The following is a 23,590-nucleotide window of genomic DNA, read 5'->3' as shown; positions in this document are numbered from 1 at the left end:
TTTTTTTCTCAGCACTTATCAGTAAATATCAGAACCCACATGACAAACCACCGTAAATATCAGCATTTCTCAGCACTTATCAGTAAATATCAGAACCCACATGACAAACCACCGTAAATATCAGCATTTCTCAGCACTTATCAGTAAATATCAGAACCCACATGACAAACCACCGTAAATATCAGCATTTCTCAGCACTTATCAGTAAATATCAGAACCCACATGACAAACCACCGTAAATATCAGCATTTCTCAGCACTTATCAGTAAATATCAGAACCCACATGACAAACCACCGTAAATATCAGCATTTCTCAGCACTTATCAGTAAATATCAGAACCCACATGACAAACCACTGTAAATATCAGCATTTCTCAGCACTTATCAGTAAATATCAGAACCCACATGACAAACTACCGTAAATATCAGCATTTCTCAGCACTTATCAGTAAATATCAGAACCCACATGACAAACCACCGTAAATATCGGCATTTCTCAGCACTTATCAGTAAATATCAGCATTTCTCAGCACCAACAGAAATTATCTACTGTGGAAGCATCATTGTTCGTGGGGGATTGATGTTCGTGGATTTTGTGGGTCACTCTTACCCACGCATGCACGTGTCCTCAAACATTATTTTAAACCAAGTAGAGTTATCTCTCCTAGTGACATTGTATCACTTACCCACGAAATTACATCCCCATGAACCAGCAGAATTTTGCTTACCCACGAACATTGGCCTTCACAAATTAAAATGATTCTACAGTTACATTAATTATCAATACCAATCAGTAAAAATATCAGTAATTAACTAATATAAGAACTAATCAGCACCAACAACACAATAACAGTAATTGTCAGCATTCATCAGCAACAAACAACACTCATCTGAGTACTATTTATTTCTGTCCAGTGTTCAATGAAATTTCCTAAATTTTCCAGTTTAAAACTCTAAACTACTGTGGCCTGTCCTCTCAATCTGATTATAATCAGATCCTATGATCTGTTCAATGTAGATTGCGATCTACGTGAGTGGATCATAGGATCTGCATGATTTTAATCAGATTGCCTGTCCCCTGGGAGTCACGGTTGCAGAACAAAACTGTTTCTACACTACCTGTCACACTGTTGAGTAATTTTTTTCATACACGTCAATATTGCAATACAGAATGTGTTCAAATTTTCAATCGAGCATAAAACATTGAGATTAGTAATTGTGCCAAAAAAGTGATACACACGAAGCAGATTTCCTACCTAATAAGTCCCATGAGGGTCTGGGTTAGAATAGGTCCTCAGTACCCCTTGCTTGTTGTAAGAGGTGACTAAATGGGGTGGTCCTTCAATTGAGACCACAAAACCAGAGGCCCTGTGTCACAGCAGGTATGGCACGATAAAGATCCCTCCCTACTCAAAGGCTGTAAACGCCGAGCATAGGCCTAAATTTTGCAGCCCGTCACCGGCAATAGTGACTTCTCCATATGAGTGAAATATTCTCAAAAGGGACGTTAAACAATATACAATCAATCCTACCAAATAATGATATGCACTAGCTAAAAGAAAATTTTTGCAACACCAGCACTTTAATAGCAATTTTCTACAAATCCTTGTGAACCATTTATTAAATGCTGTATATACAGTTTCACTACCCTAAGATTTTACTGCATGTCATGGTTGGCTGTACAAGAACACCCCAACATTTGGTGTCTTTACAGGTCAATATGTAAATCTGATATTATACAATTATTGACATTTTTATGGGTGAAAATTGGGTACTTTGAATGAGAAAATGTCAATAATTGATTTACTTTCCGATTGAACCAGAGCTTCTGAAACAATTCCCAGTTTGCCATCTTTGTTTGCAGCTAATGTGCAAGACCTTGTATAAGTACTTAGTGATACGAGCTTTCACCATGTTCATTGGACTACCAAAATACAATAACCAATCACATCAATTGGGAATTCCTTATTTATTTCTGATCTGATGTTATAGAAATTTATCATTAGTTATATTCACCAGGTAGGCACATGGAGGTGAATGTTATAATGTTCTATTTTTTCTAGTTTTGGATCTCATCCATTCAGAAAGCTCACAATTTTTCAATCACATAATACAATTCTATCTTGCTGTCATTACATTTCTAATATTTTAATCAGACACACCTTTCTCTAAGTCTTAATAATGTTTTCATTATAAGTATATGTACATTATTCCAACACACCTCTCTCTTACTGTCATTGCAGGTTCAGAACAACAGTATGTATCTCTATCTGAGACAAGGAGATTCATTGGAGCTGATATCAGGTGTGGTTCTAAAGGATGGTTATCGACCAATGGTTGGAGAAGTAGGAAATGACCTCCAGTTAGAACCCGCCATTTGGTTTAAATCCCTCATTATCGATGCCATCTTAATTGACTGTGACCGCCGTCAAGTTCGATGGAGCCGTGCACGCTTGAAGCCGGGCCACCGGACCAGTGAGGAAATTGATGATGTGTCTATATTGTGCGAACCAGACAATGTCATCAAAGCGAAACATTTTGATGCATCTGTCTTTGAGGATTATGATTATAGTGAATTAGATCCAAAAGCGCATGAAATATTTGAAGCAACAAAACAATTGTTGATAAGTATGAAAAAGAGAGAATTAAATAATGAACAATTTAAAACAGAATTACTGCGATTGCTCCATTGCTACATCATGCCTGCTATATCATTGTCAACTGGTGACATTGCAAATCTTGAAAATGCTCTTAGTCGTGTTCATAACCAATTACAGAGCATTGACAAAATTATCCTGAAGAAAGACCGAGCCGTTCAGTTGACAGAATCCTCGATGGCAAAACAGCGAGAAGCATTGTTAGAAAGGGAAGATTTCTCTAGCGAAGCGCATGTTCTGTCGTGTAGTTCTAAATTCATACCAGCATTCGAAAAGCAGATCAGGAAAGATGTTGAAGAGACTTGGCAAATCCTCGAGGTCATTCAAAAGAAGGTGGACAAATTGAAGAGGGATAACGGCACTTCTGCCGAACTGAATCAAGTCAGAAAGGAACGGGATGGATGCTATGAAAAGTGGGAAAAACTCAAAGTGGTTCAGGAAACCTTGAAAGAAGTCCGACGTCGACCCAGGAAGTCCAGCAAACGGTTGTCAAAGCCAGAGACTTCCAATATTTTTCACAAAGTTTACATTGAAATAAACGAACGACTGCAAACAGAAAAGGAAGAAATACATAAACTCTGTTTGCACAAAGTGCAGATTTCATCTGTTCGAGAGGCAATTGAGTTATCACTAAATGAGTTGAAGACTGAAGGCCAAACGGTCGGCTGGCAAATGAAATCTGATGGAACTCCAGAATATGATACTGATGTGATTGGTATGAACTGCAAGCCAAAAGACTGGTACACCTTAGAGGAGACAATTTCCTCCATATTAGCTGATGTCACAAATGCTGCTACACAAAAGCATAATAGATTTTGTTCAGGAATACGAGACAAGATCGCATCAACATTGAAAGAAGGTCAACTTTTTGAAAACATCAGCAATTCTGATGAAGAAAACCTTTCAAATTCATCAGGTTTCATCAACATTGATCATGAACTCCAACCATCTGGGAAACACAGCGAGAACCGGCAGTCTACAATATATATTCCAGTGGATCAATCCCAAGATGTTCCGAGAAGAAGAGAAGCACCTTACCAATCTCTTATTGATACTGTGAAACGAGAAGTCATTGAGCACACAGCTTCCACTGTTGAATTGTTGTCTCAGATTATTCCTGAATATACAAGATATGGTGTCAGTCAACCAAACACAAGCAGTAAGATTGCTATTTGTTACCAAAATCACCTGAGTCACAAAATTGTAGAGCCCTTAGAATCGTTGTTTGAAAAAACGTATGGCAATATATGTGCAAATGTGTTTAACAAGGTGAAGGACATGTCGTTTGAAGAACTTGGAATCGATGAACCATGGATATGTTGTCTTAATGATTCATCATCACGTGTTCACGTCACAGATGTCAAAGTACCTATAGAGACTCAGTCAGTGACAAGCGTACGTTCCTTCACGTCTGGTCTCAGTTTGCTCTCCATTGGAAAGATGCCCATTGAAGAGCTTTACCGCCGGGCAGAAAATGAGTGCATGGAAATAAAGGATGGCATGGACTCTGGAGAGTTTACTAGTCTTGTTCTTGATTCCGAGATGACCTATCCAAAGTTAGACTTGCTGAATGGCAGCCCACCCAGAATGAATGGGGATTATACCTCAGCTTTTCAGGAAGCTCCCCCATCTTATGAAGAGTCCGCAAAATCTCCTCCATCTTACAAAGAACAGAGCACTGACTGTCCTAGGAGCCAAAAGGAAGAACGCTGTTTATATGACATTTTACAGCCAGGAATGGATACGATCCATAACCTGGTGAGAGAGACCACGATTACAGGAAAATTAAAACTAATCACCAAGACCTACCGATTTGTTGGTGAACAAGTTTCTGTCTTGAAGTCTGCGGCCTCGCTTCAAGATTTCATGGGCTGTTGTGATGAACTCCTCACTCTTCTCATCGTCCTCCTCACGTACCTCAATGAGGAAGATTTCAAGAGACTCTATATTCAGATGTATCTGGTGCTGGACTTCAAGCCACAGTGTATGCAGGGAGGGGTCCACGACTGCTCTCTTACAAACTTTTTTGCGGCATTTCAGTATCTCCAAGATCGACTAGTCATGCAGAACGTTAGACAAAGCATCACAGAGGTTTATGAATTGGAATGAACTAGAGCACTGTATAGATGGTTTTATGCTTTTTTCATGAGAACGTTAAAACACAAAGGATTTGCTACATGCCTTCAACAATTTTTTTTTGGTCACTCAGGTGACCTATTGCTATTGGTCTGTGTCCACTGTCTTACGTCGTCTGTTGTGCATCAACAATTGGACATTTTAGCTTCTTCTTGATAGCTACCCTTCCAATTCTCTTTGAATTTGCTATGAAACATCTTTGGGACAATGGGGCATAAGTTGTAAATTTCAGGACTTCTGCAACCCTGGGGCCTTAGGGGCGGGGCAAAAACTGACAAAAATTGACAAATTTTCTAAATTCTTGTCTACAACTGTGCATCTAAAAGAAAAACTAAATGCATAGTCATGTAGCGTAGGAAGGCCTCTACCAAAATTATAAATTTCATGATCCCCAGGGTAGAGGTTCTGATTCTAGCTCAGGGTCAAACTTGGCATATAGTGTTTATTTGTAAAATACTTGAATCATAATGACATCTGATTTAAAAAAATAATTTCATTTCTAAAAATACATGAAGGTATGAACTGTGATGCATCATGATAGCATATAATTCCTGAAGCATTGTTAGGAAAAGTATTATAGATTTTCTATCCTTCATGTCTTTTTTGGGCTATTGATACCCTTACACTTAACTAATACTCAGGTGAATGATAAGGCCCGTGGGCCTTTTATTTTTATTGATTACAAACTTTTTCATCAAATCCAAGAACAAATTTTGAGTTGATATTTTTAAGGCGTGTATTTTTACTGGTGTGTTTTGTGTTGGGTTGTTTATTTATTAATGACTTTACCTGTTGTGATATACCCAGTATCTGTGCATATGTACATACTTTACAAAATCAGTTGTTCTCTTTAACCAAGCTCAAGGTTGGGAATATTTTACTTGTGAACAAAATCTAGTTTATGCAGCATGATTATGTAATATAGCTCTACAAATGTGTTGCGATAAAAATTGTAGATTATTCCCAAACTTTGATGTAGGTTGTTGCAGAGAGAGAGAGAGAGAGAGAGAGAGAAGGGGCAGTCAAATTTTTTACTTTTGAACAAAATCTAGTTTATGCAGCATGATTATGCAATATAACTTTGCAAATTTCTTGCAATAAAAAATGTAGATTATCTTCAAACTTAGATGTTGGTGGCTGCAGAGAGAGAACACAGGCACCTGAAGTGTGTATAACCTGTACATAGATCTTATGTACACCCCCCCCCCCCTTCTACCTAATAAAAAATAAACACAGAACAAATAATTTATCCAAAATCTGTGATTTCCCCACCGATCACCCTCATAAGTCATTCTGAATATGTATACATATATTAGTAACTTACAAGTGGCCACATCTGAAAACCTTACAGAAGGTATAAACTGACTATTCAGAATGACTTATGAAGGTGATCGGCGGAGAAATCACGTATTTTGGATGAATAATTAATTCTATATGAAAATTACCCGGTAAATAAGATTCATTGTTTTGGGGTTTTTTAAAGGGGAGGGGGGGGGGGTATCATGTACATAAGGTCTATTCAATTAAGCTATGCACACTTCATGTGCTTATGATGCATAATACTGATGAATATTTATAATTTGCTTAAAATTGTATGTTTTTAAATAAAATGTTTGAAACTGCAATGGATATGTACAATTCTGTTGAACATGGTTTAAACAGCAGATGAAACCATTTTTAAATTCCTACTCAACTCTCAGTGCATCTGTACAATGTATCACTTCATTTGTACTACTTTGTCTGTCTGTACCACTTCATCTGTCTGTCTGTAAACTGTTTACATTTTGGACTTCTCCAGAACCACTGGGCCAATTATAACCAAACTTGGCCAAGAGCGTCCTTGGGTGAAGGGCTTTCAAGTTTGTTCAAATGAAGGGCAAGCCTTTTCAATGGGGAGATGATCACAAAAATAGGGTGGGGTCATTTGAAAATCTTCTCAAGAACCACTGGGTCAGAAGAGCTGAAATTTACATGAAAACTTCCTGACATAGTGCAGATTCCAGTTTTTTTAAAATCATGGCCCCGGGGGGGGGGGGGGGGGGGGTTGGATGGGGCCACAATAGGGGATCAAAGTTTTACATACAAATATATAGGAAAATCTTGAAATATCTTCTCAAAAACTACTGGGCCAGGAAATCGGAAATTTACATGAAAGCTTTCTGACATAGTGCAGATTCATGTTTGTTAAAATCATGGCCCCAGGGGTAGGATGGGGCCACAATATGAGATCAAAAGTTTTACATAACTAATAAAAAGAGAAAGAAACATTTTTTTAAAAATTCCTTAAGAACCATTGGGCCAAAGAAGTTTACATTTGCACGAAAGCTTCCTGACATAGTGCAGATTCAAGTTTGTAAAAATCATGGTCCCCGGGGGTAAGATGAGGCCACAGTAGGGACCCGGGATCAAAATTTTACATACAAATATATAGGGAAAATATTCTGAAAAATCACTGGACCAGAAAAGTTTACATTTACATGAAAGCTTCCTGACATAGTGCAGATTCAATTTTGTAAAAATCATGGCCTCCGGGAGTAGGTTGGGGCCACAATAGGGATAAAAGTTTTACATGCGAATATATAGGAAAAATCTTTAAATATGAGCCAAGGTGATGTGGCACATGGGCCTTTTGTTAGCTCATCAGAGCTTTAAGTTTCAGTGAGCTTCTCTGGTACGTGTCCGTCTGCCTGTCCATATAACTTTTCACATTATTTACTTGGACCAACTTGGATAAAGCAGATTCAAAATTCTTCAAATTGGAAAGGTCACACCCTTTTTAATCAAGAAATAGTGAATTGTGGCATCTTATAAAAACCATCCAAATGATAAAGATATTTTCAATTGTTTGAGTTTTATGTTAATTTGGTACTCTATAGAATAGGTGATATCACTGATTTGAATAGATGATCTCGCTGATTTGATTAGGTGATATAGGCTGGGGGCTCCAGGGTTTTGAGGCTTTTTGGGTTACTTTTATGGGTTATTCTAACTATTATATTTTATACCTAAAAATATCAATAAATAACAACAAATTAACTGATTTATTCATCTTTATGCACTTGTATGTACTTAAATATATTGTCAAATATTATACTTTTGCTGTTCTACTAAATAGAAATTTAGATTTTTGACCATCAAAGAAGGGAGGGGCTCTTAATCCACCACTGTTTTCAGTCTTCAGCCATAATATATATATATATATATATATATATATATATATATATATAAAGCACTAAATAATCACAACTAGGTACTTTAATGCGCGCATTATATCAATTATTGCTCTCTTCAATTGAATTGTATCGCGCATCAATTCGATTGTTGATATCATTAATTCATTTGAAGAGATCATTAATTTAATTAAAGCGCGCATCAACTCAGCTGAAGAATTAATGCTATCATCAATTCAATTAATGCGTGCAATAATTCAGAATTGAAGATAACATTAATTATTTGAAGAGATCTTTAATTAAATTGTTGGGCACATCAAATGAATTGATGATATCTTGAAATAATTGATGATATCTTCAATTATTTGAGTTTATGTTGATTTGGCGCTCCATAGAAACAAGATGATAAGCTTATATTAATCCAGGTCACACTAGGGGTGGGGATGGGATGCTACCCAAGTTTTTACCTTTTCCGTCAAAGGGGAGAGGGGGGGAGTTGAAGACCCCAAAATGGAAAGAGTGACAATTACTTGAAAAAATGAATATTAAACTATGAGAGGGGGGGGGTGCAACCCCAGTAACCCCCCTCTAGATCCACCTCTGGTAATGTGTCTTTATAACAACATGTCCATGATTCTGATTCAATAAACATCGCTATAATTGATACATGTGTGATTGTTACTATCATTAGAAGTATATATACCCCCCCCCCCCCCACCACCACCACCACACACACATACCTTATAGATCCGCCACTGGTAATACGTATTCCACTCTTTGCACAAACGTTTGATTGTTACTATTATTAGAAATGAAAACATTACTCCGAAGAAAATCTATATCATATGGTATGGATAAAATTTCACTGAGAAACAGTTTTGGTGATTCAAATGTTTTGTTTTTGTTTTTTTCGTCATTGCACATTGAAATGTTAACAATCATGTATGCTGTATGCCCGAGAGGGCCCTAATTTGGAAATAAATCATATTCTATTCATATGTGCTCCTAGACCCCATCTCTAAGTGTAAAACTTTAAATAGTTTGGTCAATAGGTCTTCATTTATTAGTAATCTCACTTGGTGAATTTTCTATACCAAAACTCGGGGAATTTGACCTGTAAATCGTCTAATATTACACAATATTGAATGTAACCTTTGTGGAATGAACTAAGAGATGACTAAATAAAAGAATATCGAGACGTATATAATGTCAGATTAATGGAACACGCATTGATCAACATTTCTATAAATATATATCTTCCGGGATCATTCCATCGTGTCCATGATGGTCAGAATTCTAGAAGAAGAAATAAAAACCCAGAATCAGACGAGTTAAAATAAAAACCCAGCCCACAAGAATCAAACGAGTTAAAATAAAAACCCAGCCCACAAGAATCAGAGGAGTTAAAATAAAATCCCAGCCCACAAGAATCAGACGAGTTAAAATAAAAACGTGCACCATCTACTTTCGAGTGTAGTAAAGCAGAAAAAGAAATCTGTATTGATTCTAGCTCAAAAAACTTGTGACAATTGTCTTCGTTTGTAATGCCAATCATAACTGTATTTTAGAAGATGTCGGCTCGAATTCCACATATGGTAATCCAAAGTTCCTTTTCAAAAGACGAAATTCACCAAAATCGCGCTTCATTTTGAAATACGTTCAATGTTCAATGGAAGGAATAAATTTGAGTTTGGTGCTGTACCTACATGTATATTGGATTCCTAAACTTCACAAATCCCCTTACAGAGATATGTTACTGAACGCTTGTTTTTACGTCTTACGAAAATATTAACTGCTGTGAATGAGAAACTGCAAACATGATGCGCCATGTAACATATACCAGAAAAAGTGTAAATATCAAAACGTCGGGTAAAAAACTTTAGGAATGTAAATCATCATCACCCCCCCCCCCCCAAAAAAAACTCAACATCATCAAAAAGTGAGACTTTCAATACTTTACACGACCTTTTTTTTGCACGATAAAGACTAGGCATTTTTGCATCAAAGACAGTTACTTCTTCAACAGAAATGGAATTAAAAAATATCCCTATCTTCTCCTCAGTTATCTAAACATTTACATCGTTGAACATCACTCTCATTCTACGCAAAATACTCTGAACTTGCAAATTGCTATTTTAAAAAAGATACTAGAGTTCCAATTGACAATATCTACGTAGAGTTTGGAGATCAGATTTTCCACCAATCAGTTGGAATTCTTATGGACGCAAATTGTGCTCCTTTATTAGCTGACAAGTTTTTGTATCTTGTGAGGCGGGATTTATTGATAGCTTCTACCTTCAGGAGTAGAAACAAATCTCTTGCTTTGGCCTTCAATTCGACATTACATCGACAACTTTTCGTCTATTAACAATACTGTATTTTCCATTTCTGCGCATAAATTTTTTAACTGAGGCAGGTTACTGACAAATAAGTGGGTGTTACCTGATTCCACCTTAGCTGCAAAACTGTAGCTCTCTGAAAAAAATATTCGGACAGATCAGAGATCTCTTATTTGTGTCCCAATATATTTTTTTAGAGAGCTACAGTTCTGCACTGATATGCCCAAGGATCCGTGTTTGTCCAAGTTTATCTAAATTTTGTATTTTTTAAATAAAATTTATGAGAATGATCATTGTTCGTTATACATGTATATTAAGTTTATGAACACCAGTCTGAGGGTAAAAATTAAGATAATTTATGTTTGAATCGTTAATGACGAACTAGATAACAAACTACTAACAAGGGGATCAGACTTACAAACAATCCACTGAAAATCTCACTGAAATGGAGAAAAAAAATAAACAATGACAAAATAATTCGATATGTCTGATCCCCCAAATTTATCTATAAAAGTATACATCTATATCAAATGAAAACCATCGTTAAGTACTATGCAACCCTGTCAATGCAGTTCATGCTAGACGGTTATGTGAATTTTAACATGAATTGCGCACTAAAAGTAAAGTGCTAATTATATATATATATATATATATATATATATATATATATATATATAAGCACGACACTTGGTTATTTAAAACTCAAATTTTCGACGCAACCTGCGTCTTTATCGAGAGACATATAAACAAATAACACACCCCACGAAAAACGACAAGTATCAATAAACTACATTGGTAACAAAAATTGATACTTGTCGTTTTTCGTGGTGTGTGTTATTTGTTTATATGTCTCTTGATAAAGACCCGGGTTGCGTCGAAAATTTGAGTTTTAAATAACCAAGTGTCGTGGCCTTTTCAATGCTTTTCTAAATTTCTTTACTGGCCTTGTATCTTCTCAGATCCGACACTTTAAGAAAGTAGGGTGTTGTTGGGTTTTCGTGCTTTTATATATACATGTTTTTATATATATATATATATATATATATATATATATATATATATATATATACATTATACATGTATATATATAATGTTATGTTTAAATTGCTTACCGACAGTTTGATATCACAGGAACATGTCAAATATATATACTCGTATCCAGGAATTTGCGGTTACGGGGGGGGGGGGGGGGGGGGGGCACTTTATGAGGCAGGAGATCCAAGGCGAAGCCCTGGGGGGGGGGGGTGTAATATATAACCGGGATTGGGGGTAGGTGGAGTGTTCTGTTATAATAACCAGTGAGGGTATTTTTCTAAAAGGGCTTATTTTGAATTATTTTGGACTTTAGGGGTATGCACGACGTTGTTGACATGTATTAGAAATATTTTCAACAACAAAAAAAATATGGAAAAAAAAATTAAATCAACTCATGTAGCTTATTCGGAGGGATAGGGGGGGGGTCCTGAACCCAAGCACCTGTGTCCTAGTGCGGTAAGCATACACACATACATTTATCATAAATCACAACAACGAAACACATTCATTTCATAGTAGGCCTATATTTACAGAACCTTATCTTCACCTTTTAAATCATGGCATATACCTCAAGCAAATATAAAGAATATAAAACGCGTTGTTCGGGCCATATAGGCTCATGAATGTTAACGTTACATTGTATATATATACCGGTATATGTACATTATTTGTATGTATTTTCATGCTGCCCCTTGATTGGAAAATAAAATATGCACGTTCTATGTTCTATAACTTATTCAAATTAATTGAGGAATTTTGAATATTATTTTTGAAGAGGATTTTTTTCTTCTTCTAAAGTTACCAAATCTGTTGGAGATTTTTATTTATAGTTTTCCTCCCATAGGCCTAATTTATTGCTCTCTCTCTCTCTCTCTCTCTCTCTCTCTCTCTCTCTCTCTCTCATATGTAATTGTAAAGGCAAAAATGTGCTGTGTTAAATATAGCTATAGGGTCCACAGGGGCTCGGTTGTCAGATATTAAAGTTTGTATTATTTATATTTTTCGTCCTTGTAAAAAAAAAGGTGTACACTGTGATATGATTTGGGCCTAAATCTAAAACGACGAAAATTTAGCGGATTTTGGTGGTTGATTTTATTCATATAATTTATTATTCGGACACAAATAATGCAACACTTCAATTTGTTATTCGGGAACAAGTAATACAAAAATATCACCGAGCCTGTGAAATATTCTATCAACCGGAAATGGTAGTTACCGTTCTTAGTTTTGCGCATGCGTGATTAGCGGGGCACCTTGGATACGCACAAACATCACTCGACTATCATATTAACGACTTGTTGTTCTGCAGGCTGACAAGATGCCATCCGGTGCAGGGTTGCTTCAGCGACCCGTCAATGAGCAGATTGATGAGCTCAAGTCAAAGATCGCCCTCCTGGGTAAGTCGAATGCAGATTTCAAGTTCAGACAATGTTCTTTCAACCATCGAGCGGTTGAAACCAAGATATGATTTTATAGCTGAATACATATATGTGTATGTACATTAACGATTAAACAAATAAATGTGCAAATATTAGGAGTCACATTTGCTAGAATTTTTCAAAGTAATCACGGTGGATGTGTTATGACTCAGAATGGTACCTTTCTTGTCAAAAGGAAGTAGGGGTGGGGGGTGGGGTGGTTGTAGATTCCTAAATAATGTCACAGAATATCTTTTTGTAAGATGCAAAACAACCAGAGAGGGCTTGCAATCCCCATAACTCACTTCCTCAAACATAATTTATCTTTGCTATATAGCAGCTTAAATATATACACTATAATTTAATGCAACGAAGTGGAATTAAGTTGATTCTCTTGGTGTATCTAGAAACAACAAGCCCCATCTGAAAGGGAGTCAGATAAACGATATGAATTATTGAGCAAAGCAGATCATGGACTGTTTCCTAATGGCAGCAAAAATAATCCATTTTCTCTGGCTCTTACCCTCAATCTTAACTGTTGACATGTATGGGCCATGGGGGATACCGTTTAGTCATACAGAGTGGACACACCAAATTGAAAACATGAATATTTCTTCTACCATGCAGTTAGTGTGGTGAGTTCCTTGCCTCTTGTAATTTTGATTCCATATGTTTGCTAATTGAGACATTGTAATTTTGTTGTAAAATGCCATTTTGTATACCTATAGATGTTTACTTAAGTATACTGCAAAACATTATAATTAAATAGACCAAACACTTAATGCTGTTGATGACACCCTATCTCCAACATTTGACTTGAACTCTATGTATTTACATCTATATACAGTGCTCCCTCGATATATTGCCATCTTTTGTTCAAGACGAATTTGAGCAATAAAGCGGGGGTACGTGGCATACGGACAATGCACTGAGCAGTCAAAAGAAATCCAATACCATCAAGTTATTTGGACTCCATTCTGTAGAAACATTTAGATTATCTTGAGTTTAATTCAGCAATTATCAGTAATTAACCTGACCACCTGAATACCTTGTCCTGACTGTCACTCTCCACTGCACTGCTATCAAAGTACAGGCGTGATTACCAATGGGTGTTAAGTAATTGGCAATATTATTGAGGGTAAACCCTATAAAATTTGACCATTTGTTTGTGAAAATCAGTGGCATATGGCATTATGCAGGGTTGGCATTATAACAGGGGTATTAATATGAGAGGAAATTTGTTCTTTAAGATTTTCAGGCAATATTAGCAGGGGAGCACATACTGTATCTACACACAAATACACAATAATTTTTTGTATCAAACAGAAACTAGTTTACAATTTTGAAAAAGAACTCTGCATGAAGAGAGAGCTCAAAAATGCATGGAATTTAAAGTTATGAATCAGAAAGTTTTGTTGAAATTTCATGCGGCATGTCAAATTTATAAGTTTCCTTAAATTATTAGATTTATTTAGATGTTGTGTCAGATAAATATGAAAATAAAATAGTCACTTCCTCATTATAATCATCATTATATATAGTACTAACTGTTCTGTTTGTAGAAGGTGATTGTAAAGCCTATTATGATTAATTTATATGGTACTATACTAATTAACTGTTCTGTTTGTTGAGGGTGATCGTAAAGCCTGTTATGATTATACGTTACAATACTAATTAACTGTTCTATTTGTAGAGGGTGATCGTAAAGCCTATTACGAGACATCACAGTTTGCGATGAAAAAGAACAGAGAGACAATCCTGAAACTGAGAAAGGAAAACAAAGAAGTCAGGAAGAAGCTGAGCGACTCGCTCTCGGTGTGTAGTTGTCTACATTAGCTCGTCCTATGCTGATTTATATTCACAGAAAACTATCGTAAATCCCTTATCATTATCTTAATCAGCTTTATTTCTGCCATTTGCATGGTTTAATTTATAAATTTTTGTAAACATGTAAATTTCTCTCTATATTACGTACCAAATCATTGATGAGAAGTTTATTTTCGAATTGATAATCGATGTATACCTCACTAATTTTGGCAAAAATATGGATCTAGTTAAATTTAGTTGCCACAAATGGAAAGTATGTGATTCACAGGATTTTTTATGAATCTCAACTGCTGAAAAAGAAAAGAGCAATTGCAAGCAATTAAACACACATATAATGTAGCTCTGTAAAAATAATTTCAAATCTTTATTTAAGAAAAACATTGTATATTTTGATATCATATAATCTTTTTTTTTAAATCTGTTATTAGCAAGATCAACATGTCATCAACAAAGCATTCCAGGACCGACCAGTCGAACGTGCCTCCATGAAGAACAAGTCGGGCAGGGTAAGAAGTCGCGTGTCTAGCTGTTGATCGATAGAGACACATGTCTAGCTGTTGATAGAGATACACGTCTAACTGTTGATAGAGACACATGTCTAGCTGTTGATAGAGACACATGTCTAGCTGTTGATAGAGACATATGTCTAGCTGTTGATAGAGATACATGTCTTACTGTTGATAGAGATACATGTCTTACTGTTGATAGAGATACATGTCTTACTGTTGATAGAGATACATTTCTAGCTGTTGATAGAGATACATGTCTTACTGTTGATAGAGACACATGTCTAGCTGTTGATAGAGACACATGTCTAGCTGTTGATAGAGATACATGTCTTACTGTTGATAGAGACATATTTTAAAACAGTTGATAGAGATAATGTATAGCTGTTGCTTAAGATAATATAAAAAATATAACACTGAAAAGGCCACAGTTTTTTTTTTATTTCTTGGTTTACGGATCTGCTGATCTTAATTTCTGGGGAATTGAAAAAAAAATGCAAATTTCTACTTTTTTTTTCTCCTGATCGACTTTAATTTTTGAAGGAAAAAAATCCATAAACCAAGAATTTAAAAAAACTGGCCAAAGAGGAGTACATGCTTGATATAAAACATGCAGGGAACTGAGATTGTGGATGGTCATGTAGTATTTAGTGGTCAAGAATGGACTTAACTATATCACTAACTGAACAATTTAATGTTCTCACAGTTAGGTCGAACTAATTTCATGATAGATGCATGGTTTATTTTAGTTTACAGATATTCATAAACACCATTACAATTTGTTATTGGCTTGTTTATATTTCAATGATATTTTAAGTGGTACGTTTAATTGTACTGATTGGTGAGATGATTATTTTATGAATCATAAATATCACTTACTTTTACATTTTGAAGTTAATGGGTCAAATTAATATTTTTATATACTGCTTTCACGTAAAAGATGATTGACAGAAAACTCATTGCAAAATACAAGGTTATATATATATATCTGTCTTATATTTGATAAAACATTACAATATATCTTAAATGCACAGAGGCCAAAGTATGAATCACAGTGACATTTGTAATATTTGAGCAGTTAGGAACAAAATAATGAAAATAAGATTTTAATGTGTGTATATACATCTTTTTAATCAATAAATTATCCACATTATTGAAAATGAATATTGATAGCCTTTTGAACAATTAGATAACAATAGGGGATGATTACTCCTCCTAGACACCTGATCTCACCTCTGGTGTGTCCAGTCGTCCATGTTTGCCCTTCTCTTAATTTTGTATTCTTATGGGATTTATAAGATTGATCACTGTTCGTTATCTTCACTTTTACCCTGTAAATGATTGCTACTCATTACTCAGTCACTGTAACCTACTACAATTTACAGCAAGCCATTACTGTCATGGACCACAAGGTGTGCGACACAATGAAGCGACTGAATTCAATGAAACACCAGTCAGCTCAAAAACAGAAGAGGTTGGAGAAATTACAGACCGAGTACCAACAAATGGTCGACGACAGTTCGGAGGCCGTAGCCACAGACAAGGGCGAGTCCAAAGATGCTCAGGTCAGGGATCAGCTTTATATGTACAGACAAATTTCATCTAAATCAGAATTACTTTCCGTTCTTATGAAGTCATATGATGTCATTTATTTTGTATAATTTGTTTGTTTTATCCTCAAGGTTTTTATTTTTGAATGATATCATGTGGTGCAAAAAGTGCAAATCTTAGGGAATTTGAGAGATCTTGAGGATATTTTCTGTCTCATTTATATACACTGCATGATTATCAAACTGCTTTTGAAAGTTTAATTTTTCTCAAATTTTTTAAATCAACATTGCCAATCTTAAATTATTTAGTCTACAAAAATATTTCCTAACTAGCTGTAGTATCTTGATACATGTATCTTATAATCATAAGCAGGTAAATTTTTAATATCTAAAGGTTGATTTTTGTTTATACAGTCAATGCGCTATCTTGAGAATAGCTACGATAAAACAAAACTGAAGATTGATGAAGCAACCCATTTAAAGAGAATTTATGAAGACATCAAAAGGAAGCTAGAAGTGGTATGTTTAACTTAATTACTGAAATTTAGACTAGAATATTACATTCTGTACATCCAAAGAGGATTCGATTCTCTACACTTCTTGAAAACATTTTATTATCTTCCTACAAATAATTTTTATCGTAAACATGAAACATTTCGGTGAAAATAACTTGATTTTCTGACTGTAGGAGGCTGGAAATTTCCCTAGTGTGTTGGATTGTATGGAAGCTGAGATCAGAAACACAAAAGCTGAACTGAAAGAGCTGCGAGCCATGCATGACGACGCACACATTTCCAAGGAGGCTGCCCAGCAGGAGCTAGCGAAGCACGAGAAAGTGGTGTACACTGAACGTAAACAGCGAGAGGTAGAGCTGCAGAAGATGAAGAAGGAAGCCGAGGAAAAGAAGATGCAGCACGAGAGGATTGAACGCAGAATTGTATGTTAACACAAAATTGGATGTTAACATAAAACTATATGTCAACACAAAATTGTATGTTAACACAGGATTTTATGTTAACCCAGAACTAAAGTATGTGGGAGTGGACTGGGGGGAGGGAGAGATACAAATAAAATTTTTTTAGATGAGAATAGATATCAAGGAGGCCAAACTGTGTGTAATTGTGCCTGGTACATCTCTGATATCAGAAATTGATCATAGTATGTTAACATGCATCCAAGCTATGTATAGTATAAAAAAAGAAGAAGATTGAGAGCAGAGTTGCATGTTAGTGCAGATCTTTAGTATGAGGGGGTGGGGGGGGGGGGGAGAGAAAAGGCAAGAGTAGATCGAGGAGACCATGCAACTGCATGTATGTAATTGTGTCCAGTATATCTTTGATATCAGATTGTTAGAATTTGTATGAAAGTATAGAAATATTAAGATATGTATAATAAAAAGAGATGGCGAGCAGAAGTGCAAATAAACACACCAGTCCTGTGACAATTTTCACAATAAACATTTTGACTAAGACAAAAATTTTGTATCTGCCTTATACTCAAATGAGAGCAACTATGCCCCCGAATAAGAATGCCATGCACCATCAACTATGTATATGCTCACTTTTTCTCATTCAGAAATATATGAGTGAAGAATAGTCAATGTTTTAAAATTTTCATCTTAATCGTAAGATTTTTTTGTGAAAAGGGCCACTGATATATATCAATGACTTCTGAAAAAGTACAAATGTAGTTTGATCACATTGTTTCCATGAGTATATTGTACGAGTTCTCAAAATATATAGATCAAGTATAGAATTTTTGATAAACATGCACATACCAACTTTGATATTGAGAAATAGATTGAGGACCATGTTGTGTACATCACCGTCATGTCGTTATTACAGGCTCAGCGTGGCTCCATTCAGCAGGACGAACTCTCACCACAGGAGAAACAGGCTCTGCAGGGAGAAGAACAGCAACAGAAAATTACCACATACGAGGAGGCATTCAAGCGTATCAAGGAGGCCACGGGCGTGTCCGACACCATGGTAACAAATTAAACTGTTAACATAAACTTTCTAGATATATGTACCAGTAGCACCTTTTGGTAACAATTGAAACCATGCAAAAACAATGTAAGAAATTTCAAAAGTTTTTACAGTACTTTAGCTTTCATTAGTTTCTTATATGTGCTGTTTATATCAACCATTGTTACACGTTTTGATGATCGCGGTGTTCTGTCGTTTCGCAGGAAGTGGTCAGGCGATTCGAGGGACAGGAGGACACCACTAAACATTTGGAGGCACTTCAAAAGGAGAACGAGAAACAGATCACACGTCTAAAGGAGGAGAAGGAAAAACTTCAGACAGATTTCGAGGAGATGAAGTACACAGGCGACTCCAAGCTCTCAAGGTTCGTCCTGATAAGCAAGCGCTGCATGGCTAGCATTACCCATATCTATTAAAGGTGGACAGTGTATTGAACTCCCTTTAATTAATAACTATAGTAAGACATGGATATAGAGAAGCACAAGGGATACCCTACAGTAGAACAGGGTTATAGTGAACCTTTTCCTCTTTGTAGTAGGCATAATTCATTATTTTTATATATGTCGGGGGGGGGGGGGGGTGAAATGCTTGATATTACTGTTTTTTCTATAGTTTCTGTACGTTTATTTGTTAATTAAGGAATGAAAATTTGTTTACCTACATGTATACATTATATACAACATAACTTGGGACAGTTTATTCTTTATAAACCATAATGAAGCTACTGAGGTTTATATCGTATAGGAAGAGTAATTTAAATTTTCAAAGGTGGGGTTTGCAACAAATCTTGATAACAGAAAATATGTGTAAGTCTAGTCAGCACATGTTTCCTTCGCAGCACTTTATAGATCAACTTTGAAGTTATTCTGAGAGAAAGTTTGGAAAATGTTTACTCTTGAAATCACACAAACCAATTCTTCAAATACTAGAAATTGCAATAATTTGCAGTTTTTGATTTTATAAAAGTTTTAAACTACATCAAACTTATCCATTGTAGGCAAAATTGTTGCTGATGAAATCCATTAGTGACTGACACTGTTAATTGTGTCTGATTGAATATATCAGTGATTGACACTGTTAATTATTGCTGACTATACCAGTGATTGACACTGTTATTTGTGTCTGACTATATCAGTGACTGACACTGTTATTTGTGTTTAGTGGGGAGAGGATGCTGGAGGAATTCCAGAACCACTTACAGAAGGAGGATGACAGACGGTCGAACGCCGAGGACAATCTGAACCGCAACAGTAACATCATGGTGTCTGTAAAGGCAGGAGTGGAGCATCTGGCTGATAAACTCCATCACCTCAAAGCTGTAAGTCCAAAATACATCACCTCAAAGCTGTAAGTCATAAATACATCACCTCAAAGCTGTAAGTCATAAATACATCACCTCAAAGCTGTAAGTCATAAATTCATCACCTAAAAGCTGTAAGTTATAAATACACCACCTCAAAGCTGTAAATCTGAAAGACGTCACCTCAAATCTGTAAGTCCGCAATACATCACCTCAAAGCTGTAAGTCATAAAATTTAATACATCACCTCAAAGCTTTAAGTCATAAATACATCAACACAAAGCTGTAATTCATAAATACATCACCTCAAAGTTGTAGGTCCAAAATACTTCACCTCAAAGCTGTAAGTCATGAATACATCACCTCAAAGCTGTAAGTGATGAATTCATCACCTCAAAGCTGTAAGTGATATATATTGACCACTTCAGAGCTGAAAATTATTTGTTACCCCAAAAGCTATAATGTAAAAGTATACCCTCTTGAAAGAAAAAACAAATCACCTAAAAGGTGTTTTAGTCATAAACGTATCACAGCACACCTGCTAGTTATAAATAGATTATCTTAAAGCTGTAACAGCTAGTAGATCAACTTACGGCCACAATTTTTATCTCATAATCAGAATAATGAAAATGAAAGATGTTTAATGATAGCTGTTGTGTATTGATTAGATAAATTGAAAATGGATTTGAATCGTAACCAATGATAATTATAATGTAGAGTAAAGGACACGTCCCCACAGCACAGATAGCTCCAACCTCTGACGAGTATGTGTTAGATCAACTGTCTACATGTGAGGAGAAATTACTGAAACTACTGGAGGAGCTGGATGGCAAAGACCTCCAGGATACGATGAAACAGATGGAAGAAGAGGAGGTGAGCTATTTATAGACTCGCAGTGAAGAATTGTGGGACAATCTACAGATAAGATCAGGATAAATTGTGGGGCATTCTACAAAGTTTGTATAGGTTGTGAGACACCTTATGAACCCTTAACATATTGTGGGGCACTTTACAGATTTCTCAGATTAGAATGAAGGAAATATTGAGTGTAGGTCTATGTGGGGCTCTATGTGGGGTTTATGTGGGGCTCCCTGCAGATCAAATTGTAGGATACTCTATAGACAAGTTAGTATAGAATGTGGGGCATTATAAAGGCCCTTGTCTAGATTGTGGGGCACTTTACACACAAGTTCAGTACAGAATATGGGGCAGTGCAGTCAAATATCTTGATTCTGTTCATTTTAGTTCCAGGCAAGGTTGTTCAGATAAATGATAAATCACATCTATTAATAGAGAAATTAACTGATACCCTATAATTTTTTTCTGGAAACAGAAGGTTTCAGAATGTTAGCCTCCAGATAACTGAAACCTGACTGTAGACAAGATATCAGATTAAATCATGGGGCAATATACAGAGCCTTCTGTGGGGGCACTTACAGGACTTTTAACTGACATACATGTAGAACAGCAGGAAAGCTACAGACACAGATAAATATTTGTCAATAAAAAAAAAACCTTCTTGAGTTCATAATAATTAGCATGATTAGAATAAAATCTGTGAAATTATCGTTTTTTGCAAGGAAGATCCATTACATTTTGTACTATATATAAGGCTAGTGCGTCAGTTCTAGGAATTGTTTTTATCGTTTCAGTTCCACGCTAGTATAGAGGGTAAACTACCACAGTACAATACTCGCATCAATCTGCCAACCAAAGAGAGGGACATGGTCTATGATGGTAAGAACGCTCACACGATCCACAGACGATCGATTTGTAACAAATTAACGATACGACTCTGTATTTTGATTGACTAACAGAAGTGGTTTTCTTTCTGTAAGAATATGCTTTCACTTTGTACGGAGTTCGTAAGTGATATGCAATACTTTGTCAGAATTCACAGACATGGGTGTAAACTTGGCATCACAAAGCACAGTTATCCACTGACATAAAACTCTGCACTACAACACCGAATCTACATCGTGCATGAATACACGTTTAGATTCATACAGATGTTTTCATTTTTTTAAAAAAAAATGAGGAAGCTGAAGTTAAATGTTACAGGAATACCACTAAAATTACTGTATATCTATATAATTATAATATATACCCCATACATACATGTACGTACATGCAATATACATTTATGTACTAAACATTACCTTAATGTTCAATAACATTTTCTGACTTCAGTTACACATGTATGTTTACTTGATGCTAGTTGAATTGTATCGTACTGTATATTACCACTGCATGACTGGAATGGAGAAAACAAAATTATTTTTCCTGCATGCCTCACACCATTGAAAAGTACACTAAATTTTGTTACATGTGTGATTCACAATTATATCTAGAATTATTTAAATCTATCTATCAAAACCATATTATTCATTCTACAAGATTGTGATAGTCTCTTTAGACATGGATGATTAGTTCGAGGATTTTCAGACGACAGGTTTGTTGCAGACTGTATAGACACTGAGGATTGATTTGAGGATTTTTCACACTAATGATTAATTCGATGATTTTTCAGATGATGAGGACAGTGGTGATGATGACACTGATGTTCCCAATAGAAATGCCATAAAGAAACAATCACAATTCATTGTGGACTCTAAAACTAAACGACGCACCACCAAGAAAAAGAAGAAGACCAAATAGTGAAGAAGACACAATGGCCTCGCACATATAACCTCACACACAGACATGATGACATCACACACATACATAAGACCTCACACACAGACGATGACATCACACACCGACATAATGACCTCATGCACGGACGATGACATCACACACAGACATAATTACCTCACACACAGACGATGACATCACACACCGACATGATGACCTCATGCAGACATAATGACATCACACAGACAAGATGACTTTACACAGACACAATGACCTCACACACAGACATGATGACCTCACAGACAGGATGACCTCACACACATGATGACATCACACACAGACATGATCTCACACACAGACATGACCTGATAGGCATGATGACATCACACACAGACATGATGACCTCACACACAGACATGATGACATCACACAAAGACATGACTTCACATGCAGACATGACGACCTGACAGATGCACATAATAATTAACCTCACACACAGACAAGAACATCGAGAATGACTATTCAATACAAGTTACAGAAAGTCAATTTATTATTAACATTTTTGGAATGCAAACCAGTGTGTAAATTCTCAGTGCTCGACTATTTATTGGACGTATATGCTTTTTGGTCCTTTGATGCATTGGAAATACACGTCAGAGAGTATAAATGTGATTATATCTGCCTATCTGTACTGTGTAATACATGTACAAGGATCAAGTCTAATCATTTGATCATGTTGTAATTTTTTACTTATGTTAATATCTATATTTATTTCAGATGTTTATGATAATATTTTCCTGTTCTGTTTTTGATGTACGTAATTGAATTGAAATTAAAGAAATTGCTCATCTTATCACCATGGTAATGTTCTTAGACTACTCATCAGCAAATAATTTTTATGAATGTTCAGTTTATTCAATGGAAAGTAAATATGAAAAATTCACAAATATTCACAAAATCCTCTTTTTATGACCCTCTCCTTTTGAAAAAAAGTGGGCATGTTTTGCACCCATCGGTAATGGTCGGTCTG

The 23,590-nt window shown here is 35.8% G+C and overlaps 3 protein-coding genes across 6 annotated transcripts in view; 2 read left to right on the top strand and 1 right to left on the bottom strand.

Moving 5' to 3' along the window:
• Nucleotides 1-542, bottom strand: part of LOC125678845 (protein Dr1-like) — a 12,926-nt gene extending 12,384 nt beyond the window's left edge. The window contains exon 1 of the mRNA XM_056154813.1: nt 504-542. The gene's annotated coding sequence lies outside the window, so the exon portion shown is untranslated. The remainder of the gene's footprint in view (nt 1-503) is intronic.
• Nucleotides 1-6,418, top strand: part of LOC125678828 (uncharacterized) — an 8,805-nt gene extending 2,387 nt beyond the window's left edge. For all 3 annotated transcript variants that reach the window (XM_056154798.1, XM_048917533.2, XM_056154797.1), the window contains exon 2: nt 2,244-6,418. In XM_056154798.1, coding sequence (XP_056010773.1) covers nt 2,259-4,766 — 2,508 coding nt within the window. In that variant the 5' untranslated portion in view covers nt 2,244-2,258 and the 3' untranslated portion in view covers nt 4,767-6,418. The remainder of the gene's footprint in view (nt 1-2,243) is intronic.
• The window catches only part of LOC125678836 (outer dynein arm-docking complex subunit 3-like), a 25,922-nt gene extending 2,509 nt beyond the window's left edge, over nt 1-23,413 (top strand). The window contains exons 2-13 of one of the 2 annotated variants that reach the window (XM_048917549.2): nt 12,647-12,734; nt 14,449-14,570; nt 15,011-15,088; nt 16,474-16,653; nt 17,053-17,157; nt 17,327-17,575; nt 18,483-18,626; nt 18,830-18,990; nt 19,788-19,944; nt 20,644-20,799; nt 21,579-21,663; nt 22,457-23,413. In XM_048917549.2, coding sequence (XP_048773506.1) covers nt 12,656-12,734; nt 14,449-14,570; nt 15,011-15,088; nt 16,474-16,653; nt 17,053-17,157; nt 17,327-17,575; nt 18,483-18,626; nt 18,830-18,990; nt 19,788-19,944; nt 20,644-20,799; nt 21,579-21,663; nt 22,457-22,584 — 1,644 coding nt within the window. In that variant the 5' untranslated portion in view covers nt 12,647-12,655 and the 3' untranslated portion in view covers nt 22,585-23,413. Of the gene's footprint in view, nt 1-12,514; nt 12,735-14,448; nt 14,571-15,010; nt 15,089-16,473; nt 16,654-17,052; nt 17,158-17,326; nt 17,576-18,482; nt 18,627-18,829; nt 18,991-19,787; nt 19,945-20,643; nt 20,800-21,578; nt 21,664-22,456 lie in introns of those variants that run through there. The other variant, XM_056154804.1, reaches the window with a different exon arrangement.
• The last annotated feature ends 177 nt before the right edge of the window (nt 23,414-23,590 follow it).

This window comes from Ostrea edulis, chromosome 2 (assembly GCF_947568905.1).
Source record: "Ostrea edulis chromosome 2, xbOstEdul1.1, whole genome shotgun sequence".
Lineage (NCBI taxonomy): Eukaryota > Metazoa > Mollusca > Bivalvia > Ostreida > Ostreidae > Ostrea > Ostrea edulis.
Note: the sequence above shows the minus strand (reverse complement) of the source record. Positions and strands in the feature narration are given on the sequence as shown.